At 44.6% G+C, this 27130-nt stretch overlaps 1 protein-coding gene and 2 pseudogenes across 1 annotated transcript; 1 reads left to right on the top strand and 2 right to left on the bottom strand.

The window, feature by feature from the left end:
• Positions 1-2085: 2085 nt before the first annotated feature.
• Positions 2086-2598, bottom strand: LOC113838846 (annotated as a pseudogene).
• A 6090-nt stretch (positions 2599-8688) lies between these two features.
• Positions 8689-10761, bottom strand: LOC113838845 (annotated as a pseudogene).
• A 1683-nt stretch (positions 10762-12444) lies between these two features.
• LOC113838844 (cone-rod homeobox protein-like) lies at positions 12445-24397 on the top strand. The gene is given in 5 exon segments (XM_027434357.1): positions 12445-12552; positions 14325-14480; positions 18867-19139; positions 19141-19391; positions 24274-24397. Coding segments are annotated over 5 exon segments (912 nt in total).
• The last annotated feature ends 2733 nt before the right edge of the window (positions 24398-27130 follow it).

Below are 27130 nucleotides of genomic sequence, written 5' to 3'. Positions count from 1 at the left end.
GTCTAGGAGGAGATCCCTGGAACCCAGCATTCAGCAATGGGGAAACGGAGGCAAGAAGATTAAAGTTCAAGGGCATCTTCAGCTACACAGGGTGTGGGGGGTGTTCAAGGCTAGCTTGGGATAAATGAGATTCTATCTCGCCAACCAAATCTAAAGAAAATCCATATCATTTGAACATTTTAAAATTAGCAACTTTAAAAATTCTCATTTCTGGTTACATCTTCCCTTCCCTTCCCTTGAGTTCCCTTGTCTTCCCTTCCCTTGCTTTGCCTTCCCTTGCCTTGCCTTGCCTTCTCTTGCCTTGCCTTGCCTTCTCTTGCCTTTCCTTCCTTCCTTCCTTCCTTCTTTCCTTCCTTCCTTCCTTCCTTCCTTTCTCCTTTCCTTGTAATAAATAAATAAATAAATAAATGCATTTATTTTACATCCAGGACACATTTTCCCCCTCCCAGTCCCTCTCTCCCACTCTCCTCTGCACCCCTCCCCCAATCTACTCCTCCTGTTCTATTCAGAAAAGGGCATGTTCCCATGGATATCAACAAAACATGGCATATCAAGTTGCACTAAGACTAAGCATCCCCTCTTGTATTAAGGCTGGGCAAGGCAACCCATGATGATGTGTAGGGTTCCAAAAGCCAATAAAGAGTCAAAGACAACTGCGACATTTTCCTTATCTTAATGTTAAGATTTTTTTTAAAGTCTCATTCAGGAGTGGGTGGCACATGCTTTTAATCCCAGCACTAGGAAGGCAGAGGTAGGTGGTTTGATGAGTTCAAGGTCCATACTGCTCTATGGAATCAGTTCTAAGACTACACAGAGGGCTACACAGAGAAACCCTGTCTCCAAAAGCAAAAACAAATAAACAAAATAAAGAAAAAAGAAAGAAAAGCAAAAAACAAACAAACAAACAAAAAAGACACAGGGGATTATTCCAATTTTTTGTACCTGTTGAGGATTGCTATGTTGCCAAGTATGTGGTCTAATTTTAGAAGGGTCCATGTGATGCTGAAAAGAAGGTATACTCTTTAGTGTTTGGATGGAAAGTTCTATAGATGTCTGTTAATCCCAATTGGGTCATAACTTTTTTTAGTTCCTTTGTGTCTTTGTTAAGTTTCTGTCTGGTGGTCCTATCCAGTGGTAAGAGTGAGATGTTGAAGTCTCCCACTACAGCTGTGTGAGGTCTCATTAGTGATTTGAGTTTAAGTAACATTTCTTTTAGGAATGTTGGTGCCTTTGTATTTGGGGCATAGATGTTTAGAATTGAGACTTCCTCCTGATGGATTTTTCCTGTGATGAATATGAAATGACGTTCTTCATGTCTTTTGATTGATTTTAGTTTGAAGTGTAACTTGTTGGATACTAGGATAGCTAACCCAGCTCGTTTCTTGGGACCATTTGATTGGAGTATCTTATCCCAACCCTTTACTCTGAGGTAATGTCTGTTTTTGAATTTGAGGTGTGTTTCTTGTATGCAGAAGGATGGATTCTGTCTTCGTATCCAATCTGCTAGCCTGTGTCTTTTTATAGGCAAGTTAAGACCATTAATATGGAAGGAAATTAACGTCCATTGAGTGTTTATTCTTGTTTGTTTTTGATTTGTTATTGGTAGTGGTATTGTATGTGGATTTAACCTGCTTTTTCTTTTGAGTTTTCGTAAAGTGGGATTATCTATTGCCTATGTTTTTGTGAGTGTAATTCATTTCCTTAGGTTGGAATTTTCCTTCCAGTCCTTTCTGTAGGGCTGGATTAGTGGTTCCATATTGTTTAAATCTGGTTTTGTCATGGAATATCTTGTTTTCTCCATTTATGGTGATTGAAAGCTTTGCTGGGTACAGTACTTTGGGCTTGCATCCGTGTTCTCTCAGAGTTGGTAGAATACCTATCTAGGTCCTTCTGGCTTTCAGAGTTCCCATGGAGAAGTCTGGTGTAATTCTGATAGGTTTGCCTTTATATGTTACTTGGCCTTTTTTCCTTTGCTGCTCTTAATATTCTTTCTTTGTTCTGTACGTTTGGTGTTTTAATTATTATGTCACGAGGGAACTTTCTTTTGTGGTTCCCTCTATTTGGCATTCTGTAGGCTTCTTGTACTTTCAGTATGCTATTTCTGAATAATAATCTTGCCCACAGAGTCATGGTCATCAAAGGTGACAAAAGGAAACCCTCTTTTTTCCCCACAGCCTCTGTCTGTCATGATTTCAATCACTTCAATTTTCCCATACTGCTCAAAATAATCGAGAAGGTGATGATCTTCAGTGTTCTCTTTAATACTGACAACAAGGATCTTTGTCAGAGTTAAGTGGGCCCCAGGTCTTTGAGAATCTTCTCTTGAAACATCTCTCTTAGGTTCCACACCTCTGCCATCCACCTTGTGTGGCCTTGCATTCATGGGACCATCTATTTCTTCCACAGTGCCATATGGGACAGATCCAAAGCCCCTGGATCGCTTGGTGTTTGGATCTCTCATTACCACACAGTCAGTGAGTGTTTCCCGTTGCTCAAAATGACTTCTCAGAATGTCCTCGGTTGTTTCGAAGCTCATCCCTTCAGTGTAGAGCTTCCCCAGCTGTTTTCCAGCTCACTGGGTGACTCCAACTTAGACATGACGGCAGGGATATGAGAGCCTTCAGCGATGCTTCCTCCTCTTCATCAACAGGCAGAAAGGAGTAAGCCAAAGAACGCATCCCTGATTTCTTTCTTTAAAGACTCAAAGTTCTTGCTCTACAGGTCTTTTATTTGTTTGGTTAGGGTTACCCAAGATATTTTATGTTGTTTGTGGATATTGTAAAGGGTGCTGTTTCTCTGATTTCTTTCTCACCCCATTTATCATCTATATATCGTAGGACTACTAGTATTTTTTGAGATACTCTTGTATCCTGCCACTTTGGTGAAGGTGGTTATCAGCTGTAGATATCCCTGGTGCAGTTCTTTGGGTCACTTATGTAACTATCATATCATCTGCACATAGTAAAATTTTGACTTCTTCATTTCCAAATTTTATCCCCTTGATCTCCGTTTGTTGTCTTATTGCTCTAGCTAGAATTTTGAGTAAAATATTGAAGAGATATGCAGGGAGTGGACAGCCTTGAATTGTCCCTGATTTTAGAACAATCACGTTGAGTTTCTCTTCATTTAGTTTGTTGTTTTCTGTTGGTTTACTCTATATTGCTTTTATTATGTTCAGGGATGTTCCTGTTATCCCTGATCTCTCTAGGCCCTTTATCTTGGAGGGGTGTTGGATTTTGTCAAAGGCTTTTCTGGCATCTAGTGGGATGATTATGTGGTTTTTCTTTTGCAGTGTCTTTAACTGGTGGATTACACTGATAGATTTTTGTATAGCCTACTTGACCATAGTGGATGAATTTTCTGGTATGTTCTTGGATTTGATTTGCAAGTATTATATTGAGTATTTTTTATCTCTACTTATGAGGGATATTGGTATGTAGTTCTTTTTCATAGTTGTATCTTTGTGTGTCTTGTATACGGAGGTAATCATATCCTTGAAAAAAGAGTTTGGCAATGACTCTTTTGCTTTTAAGTTGTGTAACAGTGTGAGGAGTACTGTTATTAGCTCTTCTCTGAATTTCTATTAGAATGCTGCACTAAAACCTACTGGCCCTGAGCTTATCTTGGTTGGGAGCCTTTGATGACTGCTTCTATTTCATTATTGGTTATAGGTCTATTTAAATTATTTATCTGCTCTTGATTTGATTTTGGTAAGTGATATCTATCCAGGAAATTGTCCATTTCCTTTCAATTTTCAAATTTTGTAGAGTACAAGTTTTCAAAGTATGACCTGATGAATCTCTGAATTCCCTCGTAGTCCTTTGTTATGTTCCCCTTTTCATTTCTAATGTTGTTAATTGGTGTGCTCTGGCCCTGTCTTTTGATTAGTTTGGATGAAGGTTTGTCTACCTTATTGATTTTCTCCAAGAATCAACTGTTTCATTGAGTCTTTGTAATGTTTTCCTAGTTTCTACTTTATGGATTTCAGCCCTCAATTTTAATTATTTCCCTGCATCTACTCCTCCAGCATTAGGTTGCTTCTTTTTGTTCTAGAAATTTTTTCAGTTATATTTTTAATTCTCTAATGTGACTACTCTCCAGTTAACTTCATGTGGGCACTTATTGCTATGAATTTTCCTCTTTGCACTGCTTTCAAATTGTCCCATAAGTTTTGGTGTGTTGTGTCTTCATTCTAATTGAATTCTAGGAGATATTTAGTTTCTTTTTTTTATTTCTTTCTTGACCCCATGAAAGGTTCAAGCTTTGACGCTGATCGGCTCTACCTCTTTAAGAGACAGACCCCGCCCCCTGGCAATACTCAGGGCACCCACAGGAAAATGTGCTATATCATCACCACGTCACCTGCCATGGGCATGTGTGGAACCTCAGTGTGCATGTCCAGTCTTCCCTTTAAAAATTCCAACTTTCCTGCTTCTCTAGCTCTCTGCTTCCTCTCTACTCTCCTTCTCTGTTTCTTCTTGGCTCTCTCTCACCTATGCGCTCTCTCTGCCTCTATGGTGACCTGCTATGGCGGTCAGCCATCACCCCTGTTCCTCTTCTCTCTTAGTCTCCATACTCTGCCGGGCCATATAATAAACTAGTCAACATGTCTCATCTTGCAGCTTTCTCTTTTCCTCTTTTTTAAATAAAAACGTAACACCCCAGAATGGTGGAACTGCTCATTGTTCAATTTCCATGAGCTTGTTGGTTTTCTGCAATTTGTGTTGTTGTTGAATTCTAACTTTAATGCATGGTTGTCTGATAAGATACAAGGGGTCATTCCATTTTTTTTTTTTACTTGTTGATGTTTGCTATGTTGCCAAGTATGTGGTTGATTTTAGAGGTTACATGAGGTGCTGAAAAGAATGGATATTCTTTTATGTTTGGATGAAATATTTTAGAGATATCTGTTAATCCCAAAGTATTGCTTAAATCTGTTTTTGTCATGGAATATCTTGTTTTTTGCATCTATCACGATTGTAAGCTTTTCTGGATACTGTTGTCTGGGCTGGCATCCATGTTCCCTTAATGTTTGTAGAACATTTATCCTGGATCTTCTGGATTTCAATGTTCCATTGAGAAGTCGGGTGTGATTCAGATACGTCTGCCTTTACATGTCACTTGGCCTTTTTCTTTTGCTGGTCTTAATATTTTTCTTTATTCTGTACGTTTGGTGTTTTGATTATTATGTGGTGAGTGGCCTTCTTTTTGTGGTCCATCTACTGATGTTCTCTAAGCTTCTTGTGCATTCAAAGGCATATCCTTCTTTAGCTTGGGGAAGTTTTCTTCTATGATTTTCTTGAATATGTTTTCTATAACATCGAGCTGAATTTCTTTACCTTCTTCTATACCTATTATTTTTAGGTTTGGTCTTTTCATAGAGTCCCATATTTCTGGGATATTTTGTTTTAGGGATTTTTTTAAAAAAGATTTTACTTATTATGTATACAGCATTCTGCTTTCATGTATATCTGCACACCAGAAGGGTAACAGATGGTTGTGAGCCACCATGTGTTGCTGGGAATTGAACTCAGGATCTCTGGAAGAGTAGTCGGTGCTCTTAACCTCTGAGCCATCTCTCTAGCCCTCCCCCTTTTAATAATAAAGTACACTGATATTTATTTGTTTATTTTATATAAGTGCTCTATCTTCATGTGCCCTGGTACACCAGAAGAGGGCATCAGATCCCATTATAGATAGTTGGGAGCCACCTTGTGGTTGCTGGGAATTGAACTCAGGACCTCTGGAAGAGCAGCCAGTGCTCTTAACCTCTGAGCCATCTCTCCAGCCTGTTTTAGGGATTTGTTGGAGTTGAGATTTTTTCTTTGATTGATGACTGTATATGCTCTAGTGAGTCTTCAACACCTGAAACTCTCTCTTCCATCTCTTGTATTTTGTTGGTTATACTTACATCTGTAGTTCCTGATCATTTACCTAGATTTTCAATTTCCAGCATCCCCTCATTCTGTGTTTTCTTTATAGATTCTATTTCAGCATTGAAGCTGTGAACTGTTTGAATTGTTTGCCTCACTTGTTTTTGTTGTATTTTCCTAGGCTTTCTTTAGATTCTTTAAGAGATTTGTTCATTTCTTGAATTTTTTGGTTTGTCTTTTCCTCCATTTCATGTATTTTTTGCTTGTTTTTTCTTTTATTTCTTTCAGGAATTTTCTCATTTCCCCTTTAAGGGTCTCTATCATTTTCTTGAAATAGGTTTTAAGGTCCATCTCTTCTTCTTATTCTGAGTTGGGCTTCTCAGGTCTTGCTGGTGTGGAATCCCTCAATTTTGGTCCTGTCATATTTGTCTCTCTTTTGTTGAGTGTGTTCTCATACTTTCACCTTCCTGTCCCTTCTTCCATTGGGTGCAGGTGGGGTTGCTCTCTCTCCTCTATTCCCTCAAGCAAAGAGCGAATGTCAGAGAGGGAACCAGGAGTGAGTTGTGTCAGGAGTCACGGTGGTCCTCCCTACCTGGGTGCATCCACTCTACTTGAGGGGCAGGCCCAGGAAGATCCCAGGAATAGGTGATGTGGGAAGTTGGGTCCGGGGCGATGCCCAGACTCCCTTCAAGCAGTGGGCGGAGGGCAGAGGGGGGCCAAGCATGAGGTGCTGCCAGAGTCCGGGTGGGCCTTCCTGTCTGGACAGCTACAGTCTACTTGAGGAGCAGGCCCAAGAAGTTCCCAGGATTGCGTGATGGGGGAGTTTGGTCCAATGCAATGGCCAGACTCTCCTTAAGTAGTTGGTGGAAGGAGGAGGGGGGCCAAGGGAGAGATGTGACCACAGCCAGGGTGGGCCTGACTGTCTGGGTGGGTCCACTCTATTGGAGGAGCACGCACAGGAAGAAGTGAGGAGGGGGTGATAGGGAGAGTTGGGGACACAGGAAAGAACAGAGTCACCTCAAGCAGAGGGCAGAAGGCAGAGGGAGCTTAAATATCTTCTTGAACCCAAATTTCCACCTATTTTTGCCTCCTCCCAGGTAGTCCTTGATCTCAAAGACATTCCTTAGCCTCCTGAGTGCTAGCATGACTCTGTAAACCAAAAATGTCTCCCTCTATTATGATATCTCCATTCTTGTCATCATCTATTCATCCCCGGACTCAACCTTTCTGCTCCCTTATCTTCTCCCCTTCTCATTCTCCTAGCTCCCTCCCCGCTCTTCCCATGCTCCCACTTTGCTCAGCAGATCTTGACCCTATCCCCTTCTCCAGGGGACCATGTATGTCTCTCTTAGGATTAAAGATGTGTGTAATCTGGACCCCACAATGTTTAATCACTGTGTGCAAATCAATATGGAGTGACAGGATTATGTATGAAATGGAAACTGAGAATATTGGCCTGGCCTACTTAGTTCTCACTGTAGATGAATGTTGAGCCTGATATGTTGTCTAATTTTGTCGTCTTACAATTAATGCCAATTCAATAAAGGGTTGTAGAAGTTGGGACCATTTATTGCTTCTACATTCCAAGTTGGGTCATCAGGCCTGTTTGCTCTTTTTGGTGGAGAAAGAAGGATCAGAAAACAAAAAAAGAAGGATCAGAAGGGGAAAGTCAGCCTACACTAACTACATAGTGGCTCCAAATCCTCCCGGGGCTGCAGGAGACCCTGTGTTAAAACAGAAAAGAACCAGACAGCAACAACCCACAAAATTTCTCCTGAATTCCTAGGTGTTAAAAGAGAATAGTCACATCTTATTATCAGAGGGCACATAAGAGCCAGACCAGGAACGTGAATTGTAACCCCAGCTACTTAGAAATGTATACTAAGAAAATTTTAAAATCAAGGACAGTCTGTTGACAGAGTGACTTTGAGGTAAACATGACCAGAAATCTTCTGAAATGTTAGACTGAACATTCTTTTATTTAGCATGCACTGACATTCACACGCAATTCAAGTTCCATGTGATACAATCTCTGTACACAGGAGTTTAAAACAGATTTGTTGTCTATATTTCTACTACTAAAAGTTAAATAATCCCTTAACAATCTACTTCATCTTTTTCCATTTTTTCTTTTGTACAAAATGGGTTCATGCTCTTTTAACTTTGAAATATTTTGCTAAGTGCAAATACTGGATTCTCTCCTCTCTTAAAGCACATACACTGAGAGCAGTTAGGCATTTTGTCAGAACAGTAAGAATCCTGCGCCTAAGAGGCTGGGGTGGCAGCTGCCTCTGGGATTCCTGTTTGTCCACCTATTGCCCCTCTAGCCCTGTAGGAAAACAGGTTGTAGGGGGCGCACTAAGACTAATCTCATAGAGACAGGGACTAGCATTCTTCCCTGCCTGCAGCCACAGACAGACTGTACTTCCAAGGACATGATCCTGACTTTACATCCCTGAGGGCCAAGTACTGGGTGGCACCTGTTCTTTCTGCAGTCACATAAACTGCCAGGCTCCCATGGCCAACTTGGAGTAGTTTCTGGGTAGACCCAGAACTGGGTGTCCATTCCAGAGGCTCATGAGTCTTGGGGGAATTGCTTGGAGTAACCACCCAACATTGGCTCCTCTAGGGTAGTGCAGGGAACAAAATACACTAATAGGTCCTTGGAGGAACTTGTCATGCAGCATGTGACCCATCTTTCCAAGACACTGTCATTCAAACTGGTATCACAGTTCAGGGGACCCAACACAGAGCTCCTGTGTCACCAATATCATCATCACCGCCATCAACACAATAACTAACACCAACATCATCGTCACTCAACCAGATCATCAACATCATCATCCTCACCTCTACCATCATCACCATCATCATCACCATCATCATCACTATCATCACATTCACCACGGTAACCACCATCTCCATCCTCCTCCTCCTCCTCCTCATCTCTCCTATCATGATCACCGTCACCGTCATTACCTCTACCATCATCATCACCATCCCCAACATCCAAGGGCACATGCATGTTTCCAAAGCCGTAGTTGGGCAGGGGTGGTATGTAGGCTGCTGGCCTAGGATGTGCATTGATGGGTAAGTTGTTAAACATGGGCCACCCATGTGGTAGGAGGAAATTTGGAAGAAAAAAGAAATAGGGTAGTATCCATGGGAACGGGTTCTCTGGGACAGGCCATGGCTGGGCTTCCACGTGCTGTACTTTGCTGGCTGGTTTCTCCAGTGGGGGCCCGATGCGTTTGAATGTGGTTTCTCCATTCTTCCTTTTTTGTTCCTCTGCAGCCTGCTTTTGGATTTCCTCAATCAGCTTTTCATCGTCTTCAGAGGGAGCACCTGGAACACTCCTGGCAAGAGGCTCCTAGAAAGCGAGGATGCTGGCAGAAGTGGTCATAGCCATTGATAGAAACTCGACAGAGGTAGCACATATGGGCACCACAGCGGCAGGTCATGTGGTTGCAGCCTGCGGATTTGAGGAGGCCGGCCCCACACTGGTGGCATTTTCTAATGAGACCAGCAGTCATTTTTTCTTCAACTGATGCCCTGTACTTGATTTCATCCTTTTCGGCCAGCTCTTCACAGGTGAGGCCCGTATGCTCTTTCCAGAGTCCCTGACATTTCCTACAGGTCTCCTTCTGGCAGCCAGGATTAGGGCAGCTGAACGTCTTCACCTCCCTGTCCAACAGAGCGGGGAAGTTACAGGAGGGGCATCTGAGCAGCTCATCAGCACAGGCTGCAGTGATGTCTTCTTCAGCCCTGCGTTCATGGTATTTGCACAGAATGGTCTGGGGGAGCACCTTCTCCAGCTCACTGGTTGGGAAAGAACATGTGCAGTTGCCCTCCATGCAGCTGAGTTCTGACTTTCCTGACCCGAACACTGTTGCTTGGGCATATCTGATGAGACATTCTTTGCAGAACAAGTGAGCATCAGAACACTGTGTCAGCTCCTCAAATGGAAATTCCCCATAGCAGCATCCACACTCAATCAGGTGTCCTTCTTTTTGATATTCTTCTCTGTTCATCTGCAGGGCAAGCAAAAAGTCTTCACGCTCTGCCATTTCTTTCATCTTCTGTTCATAGAATTCTTGTTCTTGCTGAACAGCAGGATGGAGGTCTTTCTGGTCATAGGATCTATAGTGTTGACGCTTGTTTTCAAAAGGAACATCCTCTTTTCAAACCTGAGCAAGGTAACATAAAAATAGAAAGCTAGGAAAGAATACGGATTCATTTCTTTCCTCTTTTTATTCTTTCCACTAGCCTCAGGTGATTGCTCATGCCATTTTTATAAAGCATCAGAAAAGGCCTTTCCCGTGATTGCATAGTGTCCTTTGAGCTCATGAAGGGCCCATGTGATGTCTTGGCTGCTGAGCATCTTAAATTCAGCCATCAAGAGGTCAGCAGCTTGGATGAAGCATTGCTGTTCAAGTGGAGTCAGTTTGCGATAGTCAAAACAGTCTACTTTTGGCAACTTCACAACATCCCGGAGGGAAGCAGGCTGCTACTGGAATAGATAATAACTCTCTTCTCTCTTTGGAGAATCAGGGTTTTCCAGAAGAAAATTATAAGGTATATTAAAATCATAGTAATTCTTTTGTTCTTGTGAAAAGAACACTCATTTTTGTGGGCTTCAAATCTCACTTTGTGTGAGGCAGGGATCAGAAGTCCATAGAAATCAGAAGTCATACAATGAGTAGGAGACCTACCTGAGCTACAGAAACCCCATGTCCAACTCTACTCTCTGAAGGAATACAAAACTTTGTCCAGAAATTTTGGGAGGAAACAAAAAGAATTGGAAAATCCCAGTTTCTGGGAGGTGACCCAGTTAGTAAAGGATTGCCACCAAATATGCAAACCTAAGGTTGGTTTTCAAGATACTCATGATCGGCAGGGCGTTAGTGGCATACACCTTTAATCCCAGAACTCTCCAGGCAGAAACAGGCAGCTCTCTGTGTGTTCGAGGCCAGCCTGGTCTCCAGAGCGAGTGCAAGGATAGGCTCCAAAACTACACAGAGAAAACCTGTCTTGAAAAAACAAAACAAAAATGATACCCTTGATGGAAGGGAAATACAACATGGACTTGTTGTCATATGACCTCCATATATGGGTCCTGGAGTGATTGTGTCTTGAATACATCCACAAAATCATAATATGTAAACTCACACAGTGGATTTCTCTGTGAAGCCTAGGGAATCCGAAAACTTTTCTGTAAACCAGGCTAGCCTCAAACTCAAAGAGATACAAATGACTCCCTAGAATTTGGTCTTCAATATCTGGATCAAAGGTGTGTGGCACCACAGCCTGGAGGCTCATTTCTTGGTGTCTTTATTGTAAGAATGTGTTTTGAATAAATATATTTCTACTTTGTTTATATCACCTTGTATTGGGGATTTATCCAAGGATTTCCTAAGAAGAAGTACCTGTTCTCATTCAATAAACTTAGCAAACACTGCTTGCATAATTATGTAGCATCTTGACATTGTAGTTAATCTTAATCCTCTGTAGACCTCAAGACAATTTCCTAATCTTGGCCCAGTAAAGGGAGGTATTCTCTCTCACTGGTTTCCCAAACATTCAAAGGTCACATGCACCTTCCACAATGCTGCATATGAAAGAGGACACATGCCTTAGAAACAAACCTACATGTCCCAAGTGTGGACTGAAAGCAGGTCATTCTCTCACAAAAATACATCAATAGCTATTTCATGGTCATTTATTCAGTGCAGGGCAAATCTGTGAAAAGACAAGTCACCATAGGCCCGCACTCTGTAGAGGATCTTGTAGATAACTCTGTGACCTGGGCACCTCCAATAACCTCATCGAAGATAGAGAGATTCTAGGTGACCCAAATTGGATCTGGGTGCTTGTGCCCTCCTGGCTGAAAATAGTCAAATTTAGAAGGTTCTAAGGCTGATGAGGCCATTCCCTTACATGAAATGGTGACCAAGCTGCATGTGGTAGAGCATCCTTTCATCCCAGCACAGATGATGCAGAAGCAGGTAGATCTTTGGGAGGTTGAAATAATGGGGTCAATATAATGAGATACAGGACAGCCATAGCTATGTAGAGCATTCCACTATTAAAACAAACAGAAAGAAAGAAAGAAAGGAAGGAAGAAAGAAAGAAAGAAATAAAGAAAGAAAGAAAGAAAGAAAGCAATAGAAAGAAAACAAAGACCTTGGCATGGTAGCACACGCCTTTAATCCCAGCACTCTGGAGGCAGAGGCAAGCAGATCTCTGAGTTCCAGGGCAGCCAGGCCTACACAGAAAACCTTGTCTAAACAACAGAAAGAGTGAAAGAAAGGAGGGGTGGCAGCAACAGGAATAAAGAGGAGGAAATCCCAGAGGCCAAATTTCAACACGGAGACCCAAGAGAACATGATAAGTAAGAGCGTAGCGAAAGATGTGTTAGTTTTTCAGGTCCCAAGAAACCAGCACAGTGAAAATCTGCTCAGCAGTGAAAGCCATATTCAATTATGCTAATCCTTCCTAGGGTGGGGCTGGAGAGTGGGTGGGATCAGACAGCAGGCAGATCTGTTGGAGGAGGTGGAAAAAAGGGTGGAGGATGTGGGAGGGTCCTGGATTGACAAGAAATTTAAGCCAGGTTCTGGAATCAGATTTTCACATTGGAGCCCGGTTCTGGACAGGATGGGAGAGCCTTCTGATATCCAGGGTAAGTCAGCCACTCAGGCTTCTGGTTAGATGCTGTGGGTGAGATGGCTGTGCCATTTTATGCTCCTAACAAAAGGATTAGTGTTCTTTTCCCCAAATCTTCACCTACATGACCTGTTGTTGGTTGTATTTATGTTGGCATTTCTGAGTAAGAAAAAATATTTAAAAGTAATATTAATTTGCATGTCTGATGGCTAAAGATATTCAATGCATTTTGTTTGTTTGTTTGTTTGTTGAGGAAAGGCACTCTATACAGCCTTGGGTATAGTTGTTCCCTGTGTAGATCAGGTTTACATGACCATATAGAAATCAGCCTGCTTGTGCCTCCTGAGTGCTGGGATTGAAGGTGTGTATCACCACGCAGTCAGTTTAACTTTTATTTACTTTTATTGTTTGTTTTCTGACACACAGATTCTCTTTGTAGTCCTGGATCTCTGTAACACTCAGTATTTCATATGTGGCCCTCCAACTCAGAGATGCTCCTGCCTCTGCCTCTGGAGTGCTGGGATTAATGGTGTGTGTCACCACACCCTGTTAGCATTGCTTGTTTTTATAAATCATTTTTAAAAAATCTTATATATTGAAATATTACCCATTTGTAAGATCTTGTTGTGTGACAAAATTTTCTTCTTTATGTCTCTTGAATTCTTTTATATTGTATTTTTATTCTATTGTTAATTTTTATTTAATTTAAAAACAATCTTATTTCACATACCAAACCCAGTTCCCTTTCTCCTCTGTTTCCCATTCTCCAGAATATTTCTCCAATCTACATTTCATCCACTCCTCAGGGATGATGAGGCCTCTCTCTGTCTCTCTCTCTCTCTCTCTTTCTCTCTCTCTGTTTTTTTTTTTGGTTTTTCGAGACAGGGTTTCTCTGTGTGGCTTTGGAGCCTATCCTGGCACTCGCTCTGTAGACCAGGCTGGCCTCGAACTCACAGAGATCCACTTGCCTCTGCCTCCCGAGTGCTGGGATTAAAGTTGTGCACCACCAACGCCGGGGCGGTGAGGCCTCTCTTGTGGAATCATGTAAAGTCAGACCCATTATTAGGGGCAGGACCATGGTCCAACCAAATATATGTAGGCTGAGAGAATATTCCTCCACAGGGAATCGTCTCCCAAAGCCCATTCATGCAATAGGGATTAATTCTAGTTACAATGCCAGTGGCGGCATAGACCGCCCAATTTCCTTTACTGACACTGGCTTTAAGGGGCCTTCTTCAGTGTTTTGCTGGTTTGTCTCCTCTCAGTCTGCAGATATCGCTTCTCTCTTCTGCTTCCAGCAGCAGTGGATGGAGGCTCTAGGAAGGCTTCTCTGGGTTTTTGGGGTGTGGGCTGTTTCCATGTGGCTTACATACAATATCCACTTCTGAGTGAGTACATAGCATGTTCGTCTTTCTGTGTCTGGTGACCTCACTCAGTAGGCTGAGGTAGGAGGACCAGGCAATCCCAGGATTTTAGGGTCGGTATGGGCTACATAGTGTAATGAAAGAGAAGGGGAGAAGAGAGAGGAAGAGGAGGAAGAGGGCGGAGGAGGGAAAGGAGGTTGGAGAGAATTGAGAACAAAAAGGGGCAAATCCTTGCAGGGCTAAAAGCAGTTCCCTCCTGTGGACATTTGACTGGAAAGCTCTGGAGACTTGAGCCGGTGCTAGAAGGCCGGGGAATAAACGCAGCCCCTTGTCTGGGCAGAAAGGACAGGGCAGGTGTCCCACTGGATCAGGGCATCCAGCGAGCAGACCCAGCTAACCTGAGGGTTCTTTCATTCACCCATAGGCAGGCGCCCCGAGGAAGCAGCGGCGGGAGAGAACCACGTTCACCAGAAGCCAGCTGGAGGAACTGGAGGCCCTGTTCTCTAAGACCCAGTACCCGGATGTGTATGCACGCGAGGAGGTGGCTCTCAAGATCAACCTGCCTGAGTCCAGGGTCCAGGTAGGATGTTCTGGAACTCTGCTTTACTGTGATCTCTCTCTCTCTCTCTCTCTCTCTCTCTCTCTCTCTCTCTCTCTCTCTCTCTCCCTTCTTTTTCTTCTTCTTCCTCTTCCTCTTCCTCCTCCTCCTCCTCCTCGTCCTCCTCATCCTCCTCCTCCTTCTGTTTGAGACAGGGTTTCTCAGGAGTCTATCCTGGAACTCACTTTGTAGACCAGGCTGGCCTTGAACTCAGATCTACTTGCTTCTGCTGCCCAAATGCTGGGAATAAAGGCGTGTGACATCACCGCCAAGTCCCTTACTATGATCTTCTATGGGTCCTTATTAGATCCAGAATGAGTGGAGGAAAGACAGGCCACAGAGTAACAGTCACAATTATGAAGTAGCAGCCGGGCATTGGTGCCGCACGCCTTTAATCCCAGCACTCGGGAGGCAGGTGGATCTCTCTGAGTTCGAGGCCAGCCTGGTCTCCAGAGCGAGTGCCAGGAAAGGCTCCAAAGCTACACAGAGAAACCCTGTCTCGGAAAAAAAAACGCAAAAAAACCAAAAAAACAATTATGAAGTAGCCTAAACTCCCCTTAATGTTGCTTGACTCTCCTCTCTTCTCTTTCCCAAACTCTCCTCTTCCTTTTTTCAAGACAGGGTTTCTCCGTGTAGCCTTGGCCATCCTGGAACTCCCTCTGTAGAGCAGTCTGGTCTCAGTGATCCACCTATCTCTGCCTCCCAGTGCTGGGGTTAAAGGCGTACACCACCACTGCCCAGCCAGCTCCCAGAACATTTGATGCCTTTTCACCCGACTGCCCTCCAAGTGTTCCACTTCCCTTTGCACTCTGTTTCCTTTATTTTCAGAAATGAGGATTGAATTTTAGGCTGTCTCACATGTACAATTGATCTACCATTGAAATACATCACCAGCCCTGTTATTTTATTGTTATTATTATTATTATTATTATTATTATTATTATTACTTTTTGCTTTTTCAAGACAGGGTTTCTCGGTGGACATTGGTGGCACACGCCTTTAATCCCAGCACTCGGGAGGCAGAGGCAGGCGGATCTCTGTGATTTTGAGGCCAGTCTGGTCTCCAGAGCAAGTGCCAGGACAGGCTCCAAAGCTACACAGAGAAACCCTGCCTCGAACCCCCCTCCCCACCAAAAAAAAAAAAAGACAGGGTTCTCAGTGTCCTGGAACTGACTCTGTAAACCAGGCTGGCCTCAAACTCAGAGATCTGCTTGCCTCTGCCTCCCAAGTGCTGGGATTAAAAGAGTGCCACCACTGCCTGGCTTTTTTATTTGTTTTTAATCTTAAAACTGTATTTTGTTTTCCATGACTGGGTTTCTCTGTGTAACAGCTCTGGCTGTCTTCAAACTTGCTTTCTAGACCCAGGCTGACCTTCAACTCACAGAGATCTGCCAGTCTTGCTGTCTCCTGAGTGCCAGGGATTAAAGGCATGCTCTACCACCTCCTGGCTAAAATTATTTTGAGGCAAGGTCTTACTATGTAGACCAGGCTGGCTTTGAACTCACTTGGTTTCCACAGGCTTCTGATTCTTAAGTGCTGAGATTAAAGGTGTTGTTCCACTGTACCAGACTAGAGATTTATTCTGAATTATATTCATGTGTGTGTGCATATGAGTGCAGACCCTGGGGAGGCCAGAAGAGGTCATCAGCTCCCCTGATGCTGGAGTTACAGGCAGTTGTTAGCTATGCAATGTGGGTGCTGGGAACTGAAGCCAGGTCCTCTGCAAAAGCAATATGTGCTCTTAGCCACTGAGCCATTTCTCTTGCCCGTTTTGTTATCTTATGTTTTAATTATTCTTTGTTTTGGAAGGAGGATATGGAAATGACGTAATTATAATTTCAAAAAATTAAGTAAGCAATATTTTATTATTTGGTAATATTTTTTGGTTCTTTGAGACAGGATTTCTCTGTGGAATAGCCCTAGCTGTCCTGGAACTAGCTTTGTACACCAGGCTGACTTCCAACTCGCAGAGATTTGCCTGCCGCTGTCTCCCAAGTGCTGAGATAAAAGGTGTGCACCAGCCGGGCATTGGTGGCACACACCTTTAATCCCAGCACTTGGGAGGCAGAGGCAGGTGGCTCTCTGTGAGTTTGAGACCAGCCTGGTCTAAAAGAGCTAGTTCCAGGACAGCCTCCAAAGCCACAGAGAAACCCTGTCTCGAAAAACCAAAAAAAAAAAAAAAAAAAAAAGGTGTGCACCACCACTGCCTGACATCATTTGGTAGTTTCACACATGGATACAATATATTGCGATCATGGATACAATATATTGCGATCATATCCACCCCTTCTACCTCCTCCAACTCCTCCAGGACCCCACCTCCATTCCCTGCTCAATTTCAATCATGTCGTTTTAATTTTTCTCCTCCTTTTCATCACCCTCTTTTATAACCCACTGGATGGATTCATCCTGCCCATATGCACATGGGTGTGGGGCGGTCCACTGAAGCATTGGCTTTGTGAGAAGGTCTCACTAAGTTACCAAGGCTGACCTTGAACTCACTCTACAGCCCCACCCCCCACCTTTAGCTTTGGCTCTTCTCTTGTCAGCCCCCTGAAGAGCAGGATTACAACAGGCCTGTGTCATTAAGCCCAGCTTCCTGGGACTCGTCCCATCATCATGCTTATTTTCACCCATCAGTCGATCGGTCAAGTCAATTTATAAGCCAAGGAGACCCACATAGGGGGTCATAGTGCTTTTAGTTCCAACCCGGAACTCCAGTGCTAACTGCCTCCTGACTTAATAGCATCTTCCATATATATTTCTAGAATTCGACACAAAGCTCGGTGGCTCACTCCCATAATCTCAGCATGGAGGAGGCAGAGACAGGAGGAGTGCCTTGGGTTTGAGGCTGGTCTGGGTTTATAACTATATAACTCACTAGAGTGAGCCTCCGCTGCAATTTTGTATGGCTTACTAATTTGCTGTGAGGCTCATTTTCCTCACAGTTGGAGAATATTAACCCCTCTGATGTCTCCTTTAAGTAGTAGAGGAGGCGATAGAGCAGGTGTGGGTGAGAGAAGTGTGAATGTGTGTGTGTTCTGCAGTGTGGGAGACTGAATGAAGCCAGAGCTTTGTGTAGGCCAGGCAAACGTTCTACCGTTGTGTTACATTCCTACCTAGCCCTGGCTTTATTGTATCTATGTGTAAAATTGCATGCATGTATGGATGGCTAATGAGTACATCCACGTATGATATATTGTATGTATGATATGTGAATATAATGCTGTATGATTGCATGGACATATTCATGAGCAGGAGCATGTTAACATAACGTGTTAACATGTATGTGCATGCTTGTGTATAGGTGAGGATAATACATGATTACATAGATATTCATGTGCTCAGGTAGGTGGCTGAGTGCACGTAGGTATGTATGTGTATACGTGTATGACTGCATGCATATATGTGAGGATAATGCAGGATTGTATTCACGGATGTGTGATCAATCAGGCTGGTAGATAATGCATGTAGACTGGTATATGCACGTATGATTGCCTGCATGTATGAAATATGTATGATCAGTGCATGTAGGTTGCTGACATGCATGGTGTCTTTTTTTTTTTAAAGATTTATTTATTTATCATGTATACAGTGCATGCCAGAAGAGAGCACCAGATCTCATTACAGATGGTTGTGAGCCACCATGGGGTTGCTGGGAATTAAACTCAGAACCTCTGGAAGAACAGTCAGTGCTCTTAACCCCTGAGCCATCTCTCCAGCCCCAAACAACTTTCTGCCCGAACAGGGACTTGAACCCTCAGATTAAAAGTCTGATGCTCTACCGACTGAGCTATCCGGGCACTTTGGATGGTGTCTTACTTAGGGTTTCTATTGCTGGGACGAAACACCATGGCCAAAATGCAAGTTCGGGAGGAAAGGGTGTATTGGGCTTATACTTCAGCATTGCTGTTCATCACTGAAGGAAGTCAGGACAGGAACTCAAACAGGACAGGATCCTGGAAGCAGGAGCTGATGCAGAGGCCAAGGAGGGGAGCTGCTTACTGGCTTGCTTCCATGACTTGCTCAGCCACCTTCTTAGAACCCAGGACCAGCAGCCCAGGGATGGCACCACACACCATGGTCTGGACCCTCCCTCCTTGGTCTCTAAAAGAGAAAATGCCTTCCAGGTGGATCTCAAGGAGGCATTTCCTCAACCGAGGCTCCTTCTTCTCTAGCTTGTGTCAAGGGGACACACAAAACCACCCAGTACAGACGGGCACACAGATCATGGACAGAGCTGCCCCGTTGTTGGATACAGAGTGGCCAAGGGTGGCTCTTTCCATCAGCCTTGTCTTCCCTTGGCACCCGAGGGCTCTTAGGTCTTTCCAAGTTTTATTCACCCTCCTCTTCCCTTTCCCCCTTCAGGTCTGGTTCAAGAATCGCAGGGCAAAATGCAGACAACAGCGGCAGCAGCAGAAACAGCAGCAGCAGCCCACGGGGGGACAGGCCAAGGCTCGTCCTGCGAAGAGGAAGGCAGGCACATCCCCACGGCCCTGCACAGATGTTTGTACAGAATCTTTGGGCATCTCAGATTCTTACAGCCCATCTCTGGCTGGCACCTCAGGCTCACCTACCACAGCAGTGGCCACTGCGTCCATTTGGAGTCCGGCCTCGGAGTCTCCTTTGTCTGAGGCCCAGTGAGCTGGGGCTAGTGGCCTCAGGACCCTCTCTCACCTCAGCCCCCTATGCCATGACCTATGCCCCTGCCTCTGCTTTTTGCTCTTCTCCCTCAGCTTATGCGTCTCCAAGTTCCTATTTCAGTGGGTTGGATCCTTACCTGTCTCCCATGGTGCCCCAGCTGGGAGGTCCAGCTCTCAGCCCCCTCTCAGGCCCCTCCGTGGGGCCATACCTGGCCCAATCCCCTACCTCCTTGTCTGGTCAGAGCTACAGTACTTATGAAAGACCCCCGCCCTTAGCTTTCTCTTTTAAGTTTTCCCGCATGCAGCTGGCGAATACATCCTCCCCTGCACCCCCTGACCCTTGATCCCCACAGCTGCCCACTTCCCCGCTGCCGCGCAAGGCCGGCCCCGGCCCCCGCCGGACCGCTCCGTCCCAAGGTCTCCGCCCCCAAGGTCAGCCACCTGGGCGCGGAGGGAGGAATCAAGTCTGTTGTACCAGACACCAGACCTTGAGAATATGCTGATCTGGAATGGCTCTGTGCCTCATTTGAACCATCAAATAGAATCCCTGCTCCTAGCTTGCGCCTTTTTCCCTATATAAGGACGCCTTTCCCTTGGCTCGGCGCGCTTAGCCACACAGAAGCTAAGTCGCCCCAGGTACCTGCGTCTCCAATAAAGCCTCTTGTTTTTTTACATCCAGTTCGTGGCCTCGCTGGTTCCTGGGTGTGTGGGTCTCCCTCTACGAAAGTGCCTCTTCGGGGTCTTTCGTTTGGGGGCTCGTCCGGGATCGAGACCCGCCCAGGGACCACCAACCCACGTCTGGGAGGTAAGTGTTGTGCGGATCCGCTGTTTTGTCTTGTCTGGTCTGAGTCTGTCTTGTGAATTGCGCTTGCGTTTGTAGTATACAGCTGTGTACATTTGTAGGCGGATCCGAGGAGGGACTGACGGGTCCGAACTCCCGACCGCGGCTCCAGGAGACGTCCTGGTAGCGTTTGGAGCCTCAGTGGGCTCATTTGTTTTCTGGCTAGGGTAGATGCCTTAGCGTTTGGAGCCTCAGTGGGCTCATTTGTTTTCTGGAATCTTACTTTCAGACTCTCTGTCGAAACCGCGCTGCGAAAGCCTGTTCTGTGTTGTTTGGTCTTTGTTTTGTAGTTGATGTGCATAAACGCAAATGGATTACTCTTTGTTCCTCAGAATGGCCAGCCTTTGACGTGGGCTGGCCGCGGGATGATACCTTTAACCCCCAAACTATATTTCAGGTAAAAGACACCCCAAGGGCCCCCCTTCCTTTCCCCCTCTAACCGCCCGCCGCCGCCCCCGCCAGAGGCAGAAGCGGCCGCCGCCGCCTAGGTCCCCTTAACCTCGGAGGAGAAACAGCTGCCCAATGAAATTGATGCAGCTTGCCCTCTTAAAAGACCTGAATGGGATTTTACCACTGAAGCAGGTAGGACGTCTCTATCACCGGGTGTTCGCAGCGGGTCTGGGGGGGGGGGCAAGACACCGACCCACCAATTTGGCCCAGGTGAAGCAGATGATGCAGAGGGCGGAGGAATCACCTGCCGCTTTTCTAGAGAGACTAAAAGAAATATATAGGATGTATACTCTCTATGATCCGGAAGATCCAGGGCAGGCCACCAGCGACCTGGACAGGGATCAATGTGCTTTTTTGCTATACTTCATGAAAATGGGACTTTGACAAAATTTTTATGTTGACTAAAAAAATGAGAAAAAAAAATGTAGGAAACTTAAATAATAAAAAGGAAATTTATATAGGAATGTCTAAGAAAGTCAGAGAAATGAACTAAAAGGTTATAGAAAATTAAAGCAAGCAAGTCATAGCAGAGAAGATTGTTACAGAAAGTTATGGAGGGTCAAAGCAAGTTGTAAAAGGTCAGAGGAAAGTTGTTAAAAATCAGAAAAAAGGTTATTATAAGTCAGAGAAAAATGTAAACTGTGCTATGGTTTCTCATGTCTAAAATTTTAACCATATTAAGCTAATTCTGTTTTATATATACTTGTTTTAAAATGTTCATATGACTTGACTGGTCGCCATTTTGCTAAAATTAAAAAAGGAATACTTAAACCGCCATCTTGACTAAAGATGACCGCATGGAAATTAGAGGTACCATCTTAGAAACAAGTTTTTCAATTGAGATTTACAATGTTAATGCTTCTATATATTACAGAAAGACCTTAAGGGAATTTAAATTTCTTTTTAAAACCAGTTTTTTTTAATGTTTGTTTTTATTAATATTTATACTTAAAGAGCTTCAATTTAAAATTATTTTTGAGCAAAGCCTGACAATGTAAAGTTTTTATTTTATGAAAGATGCTGATCTATTATAAGGTATTACAGTTTATATTTTAGAAATAAATTTAGGATGTTGATAACACACACCTTTAAGCTCAGGATGTTGGTAGCACACGCCTTAAGTTTAGAACATTGGGGATACACGCCTTTAATCCCACCACTCGGGAGTAAGAGGCAGATGGATCTTTATGAGTTCAAGGCCTGTCTGGTCCGGCAGATCGAATTCCAGGACAGGCTCCAAAGTCACAGAAAAACCCTGCCTAAGAAAGAAGTTAAGCTACTGTTTAAGGAATATAAGGTAGCTCTATGCAGTTTTAAGTTCAGCTGTGCTGTTTCAAACATCTTACTAAGTTAAAACCAGTTACAGTCAGACTAAAAATTATTTACAGAAATAAGACCTTACCTAGCCACCTGTATACTTAATGTGTGCTTAAGGCAAGTAATTAAAACAGACAAACAGACCTCTAATGCTTCAGAGATCTTCAGAATATGGCATTTAAATTGTTATCTTTAAAGTTTATAATGTCAGACAGACTGCCAGATCCTGACAATGACCCGAAGATTACAGGCACCTCAGTTCCTGCACCTGGACCAATGAGCAGATGCTCAGATATGAAACCTGCCGCCTGCCAGAACCTGGCCGAGACTGTGGACAAAGCTGCTGGACGCTGGAAAATTGATTGTACCCCTTTGCCTAGACAAAACAAGGTCAGTCTTTTCCATGTCCCTCTTCCACAGAGAGAAAATAAAACCTCTCACAGATAGGCCTGGCGAAGATTGCTGTTCTTTGAGACAGCTGCCTCCAACGGTAATGGAGAAACTTGGGTTTGGCTAACTGTATATGGACCTACTTCTAACTGGCTTCTGTCACTTTTTAGTAGATTCGGATAAAATATACCCTTCTCAGATCTCTGAAATATTACTGGTTGTCAGCTTGACAGCATCAGACAGTTAGATCCACTATAGACTAGTCAGTATGTTAGCTGATAAAATAATGACTATCTACTGTTCAGGCACAAGCTCAAGGTTTTTAAGTTTATTTTGGTTGTCATCTAAGTACAAACTTAAAGGGCTTTTCATCAGGCCAAAGGCACCCCTGTCCAATCCATACCTAGCTCTCTGGACAGAAGAAAAATGTACATGCTTATAGCCCAAATCTGTAGTTTTTGCTAGGACTCAAAGTTATAAATAGGTTCTTGCTGTTTGAACAGATATCCAGATATCTGCTTTTTCTGCACTGTGGGCTTCTATAAATAAGTTTTAACCTCTGTTCCTAGTTTAAATATGTCTTAAACAGGTTTCTGCTTCTGACAGACATCTGAGTACCAGTTGCTGACTTCAGACTGTTCTAAGTAGACTGCGAACCCTAGACTTGCTATGGATGTGAACCAGTCTGCTGATATGGACACCCCCTATCTCTGCAACAGTGTCTGCTAACCAGAAGCCCCTGATGGATTCCCCGTTGCCTAAATTCCTTTTTGTTTTTGACTAGCATTTCAACCTTCTGGGGTCCTTAACTTCGTCCCAAAGTCAGCAGGAAGCAGTTTAGAAAAGAATTTCGCCGTCCATTCTCCCTGGTTGAAATGCTAAGTCAAAGGGAACTTCCTTGCGAGGGGATGCCAGTACCTATCACTCCCTGATGGGGACACTAGAGACTGGGTCCTCCTACTCCCCCTAGCATACCCCTAGGCCATATGGGCTCACACCTTTTAAAAAAAAAAAAACTTATAAAGACCAGAGGGACCATCCTACCATTCCCCATTCCTACCAGATCGGGGACACTGTCTGGGTCCGGCGTCACTAGACCTCAGCGCCTACCAGTTGTGAAACTGCCATGCAGCACAAGCTCACATTGTCTGAGGTCTCAGGAAAGGGGCTATGCATAGGCAGTACTGGTTTGACCCCCTGCGTCTCTACCACTGTTCTCAACACCACCATTGACTTTCGTATATTGACAGAACTTTGGCCCAGAGTCACGTATCACCAACCTGAATGTGTTTATAGGGTACTAGAGAAGTCAACCCGACATCAGAGGGAGCCAATGTCCTTAACCGTGGCCCTATTATTCGGGGGAATAACTATGGGAGGTATAGCAGCTGGCATAGGAACTGGTACGGTTGCCTTACAGGAAACTAGTCATTTCAAACTTCTACAGCAAGCCATGCATACCGATATCCAGGCCCTAGAAGAGTCAATAAGCGCACTTGAGAAATCCTTAACATCACTCTCTGAGGTAGTCCTGCCGAACAGACGAGGGTTAGATTTATTATTTTTAATAGTTAGAGACAGCATGGCCAAGCTTAGAGAAAGACTTAACCAGAGACCTCTGAATGAAAGATTCCATTCAGTTACAAGAGAAATGGGGGAATGAAAGACCCCCGCCCTTAGCTTTCTCTTTTAAGTTTTCCCGCATGCAGCTGGCGAATACATCCTCCCCTGCACCCCCTGACCCTTGATCCCCACAGCTGCCTACTTCCCCGCCGCCGCGCAAGGCCGGCCCCGGCCCCCGCCGGACCGCTCCGTCCCAAGGTCAGCCACCTGGGCGCGGAGGGAGGAATCAAGTCTGTTGTACCAGACACCAGACCTTGAGAATATGCTGATCTGGAATGGCTCTGTGCCTCATTTGAACCATCAAATAGAATCCCTGCTCCTAGCTTGCGCCTTTTTCCCTATATAAGGACGCCTTTCCCTTGGCTCGGCGCGCTTAGCCACACAGAAGCTAAGTCGCCCCAGGTACCTGCGTCTCCAATAAAGCCTCTTGTTTTTTTACATCCAGTTCGTGGCCTCGCTGGTTCCTGGGTGTGTGGGTCTCCCTCTACGAAAGTGCCTCTTCGGGGTCTTTCACTTACAGCCCCGTGGACAGCCTGGAATTCAAGGACCCCACAGGCACCTGGAAATTCACCTACAATCCCAAGGACCCTCTGGACTACAAAGATCAGAGTGCCTGGAAGTTTCAGATCTTGTAGAAGAGGCTTCCCGTTCCCCCTTCCCAGCTGAAGCACCCTCTTTGCCTACTCCTGCTTAGATTCTAGAGAGTAGCCCCCAGTAAGGGACAGGAAGCAGCAATCCTGCCACAGGTTTAGTCTAGCCTCAGCTCATTCAGAGAGCCGAGCTCCCATACAGCCTCCCCCTGATCAATGAAAGAGGCGCCTTCCTCTTCTGAGATAGCCCAGCAGCAAGCAATCAGTAGCTGTCATGATTGCGATACCTGCACCTGCTGCTTTTCCCCAGACATCAGTGAAGGTGCCGAGAACCTGCTCCCGAGAGACAGGAAATCTGTCTTGCGGTTTACCATGGAGAATGTGAGTCAGAACTGTCCGTGCCATAACTAAGTCAGGTGCTGACTCAATGTTTGTAATCCTAGAATGGAAGAAACTGAGGCAGGGGGATTGCTGGGAATTTAGCCAGCCTGGGCTACAGAGTGAAACCTCAAAATTCACTTGGACCTTTTGTACAGTTAAAGGTTAGTAAATGTCAGGTTTACACGGTAGGTTTGGGGACTTAAGTGTATATATGACTTACGTATCCATATCCGTGCATATTACAGGCACGTGCCACTGAATGGAGGCTGTCTTGTACAAAAACAAAATGCTAAAGAAGATTGGCGTGAATATTGGGGAGGGCTTGGCAGATGCATAGAGTGTTCTAGAACCCAGTCTAGAACTGGTCCCCAGGGTCAGATTGAGGAGGCTCCAGGGCTGGAAGATCTGGGGATCTTCCAGATGTCTGTAGAAGTTGAATCTCATCAAGAGGCTGGAAGTCCAATTCATGGACCTACCTAGGTAGAGGTCTTTTAGACGTCCGTAGAGTATGTCCAATATTCTATTTCAGAAGCCAGGAATGGGGGCACATGCTTGTGATCTCAACACAGACATGTAGAGGCAGGGGGATTACATCCTAGGTTACATTGCAAGTTTGAGGCTAGCCTGGGCTACCTAATAATACCCTCCTTTCCCCTGCAAATCCTACTTTCCAAGCCACAATACTGACAAGGCAATGGCCGTAAAACAATGAGGCCAGGAGTCCCCCTCATTTGATGTTAGCTTCTCTGTTCTTTTCTTTCCCCCTTTCTGGCTTCTTAGGTCTCCCTTCCCGGGCTACCCAGAGTGAAACGGATTAAAAAAGTTGGATTCCACTCAGATCTTTTTGTTTCTGTGGTTTTTTTTTTTTGAGTGGCAAACTTGGTTAGGTGGGAAGAAATAAAGATATGCTCTGCTCTTTCTGCCCATAGTGTGCTCTTGGGTATTTTCTGTTATGGCAAAGCTTTTTCTCCCTATCTTCTGAAAGTCAACTAAGAAGGAACAGTTTTAGACAGAATGTTCCTAAACTTATTACACAAGACCAGGGTGGGTAGGCCAGGCTTGGGATCCTGGCACTTGGGAGCTGAGGAGGAAGATCTCAAGTTTAAGACCTGCCTAGGAAACTTAATGAGACCTCATTACAGATAAGTTTTAAAAGAGGCTGGCAGTGTGGTTCAGTGGTAGAGCCCCTGTCTAGAATCCCCCAGTGAGGGGCTGGGGGCGTGGCTCAGTGGTAGAGCCCCTGCCTAGAATCCCCCAGTGAGGGGCTGGGGGGCGTGGCAGAGCTAGAGTTCTGACTTTCCTGACCCGAACACTGTCGCTTGGGCATATCTGATGAGACATTCTTTGTAGAACAAGTGAGCATCAGAACACTGTGTCAGCTCATCAAATGGAAATTCCCCATAGCAGCATCCACACTCAATCAGGTGTCCACCCTTTTGATATTCTTCTCTGTTCATCTGCAGGGCAAGCAAAAAGTCTTCACGCTCTGCCATCTCTTTCATCTTCTGTTCATAGAATTCTTGTTCTTGCTGAACAGCTGGATGGAGGCCTTTCTGGTCATAGGATCTACAGTGTTGATGCTTGTTTTCCAAAAGGAACATCCTCTTTTCAAATCTGAGCAAGGTAACATAAAAATAGAAAGCTAGGAAAGAATACGGATTCATTTCTTTCCTCTTTTCATTCTCTCCACTAGCCTCAGGGGATTGCTCATGCCATTTTTAAAAAGCATCAGAAAAGGTCTTTCACGTGATTGCATAGTGTCCTTTGAGCTCATGAAGGGCCCATGTGATGTCTTGGCTGCTGAGCATCTTGAATTCAGCCATCAAGAGGTCAGCAGCTTGGATGAAGCATTGCTGGTCAAGTGGAGTCAGTTTGCGATAGTCAAAACAGTCTGCTTTTGGCAACTTCACAACATCCCGGCAGGGAAGCAGGCTGCTACTGGAGTACATAATAACTCTCTTCTCTCTTTGGAGAACCAGGGTTTTCCAGAAGAAAATTATAAAGTATATTCAAATCATAGTAATTCTTTTGTGTTTGGTTTTTCAAGACAGGGTTTCTCTGTGTAGCTTTGGAGCCGATCCTGGCACTCTCTCTGGAGACCAGGCTGGCCTCAAACTCACAACGATCTGCCTGCCTCTGCCTCCCGAGTGCTGGGATTAAAGGTGTGCGCCAATCACTTTATAAATCACTTTGTACCCCATGCGTGTATGTCGATTTTCGGGTTTTCCCATAAAAAGGGTCTATAACCCTTGCTAGGTGTGCAGCTTTCCTGGTATTGCTGACACACAAATGTGCATTCGTTCAATAAACTCTCTTGCTTTTGCAGCTCTTGGTCTGGTTTCTGAGTCTCGGAGGCTCCTGGGGAACCTGTGCCCCTTTGGGGTCTGGGGTCTTTTA

The sequence above is a fragment of the Cricetulus griseus genome, unplaced genomic scaffold (assembly GCF_003668045.3).
Source record: "Cricetulus griseus strain 17A/GY unplaced genomic scaffold, alternate assembly CriGri-PICRH-1.0 unplaced_scaffold_205, whole genome shotgun sequence".
NCBI lineage: Eukaryota > Metazoa > Chordata > Mammalia > Rodentia > Cricetidae > Cricetulus > Cricetulus griseus.
Note: the sequence above shows the minus strand (reverse complement) of the source record. Positions and strands in the feature narration are given on the sequence as shown.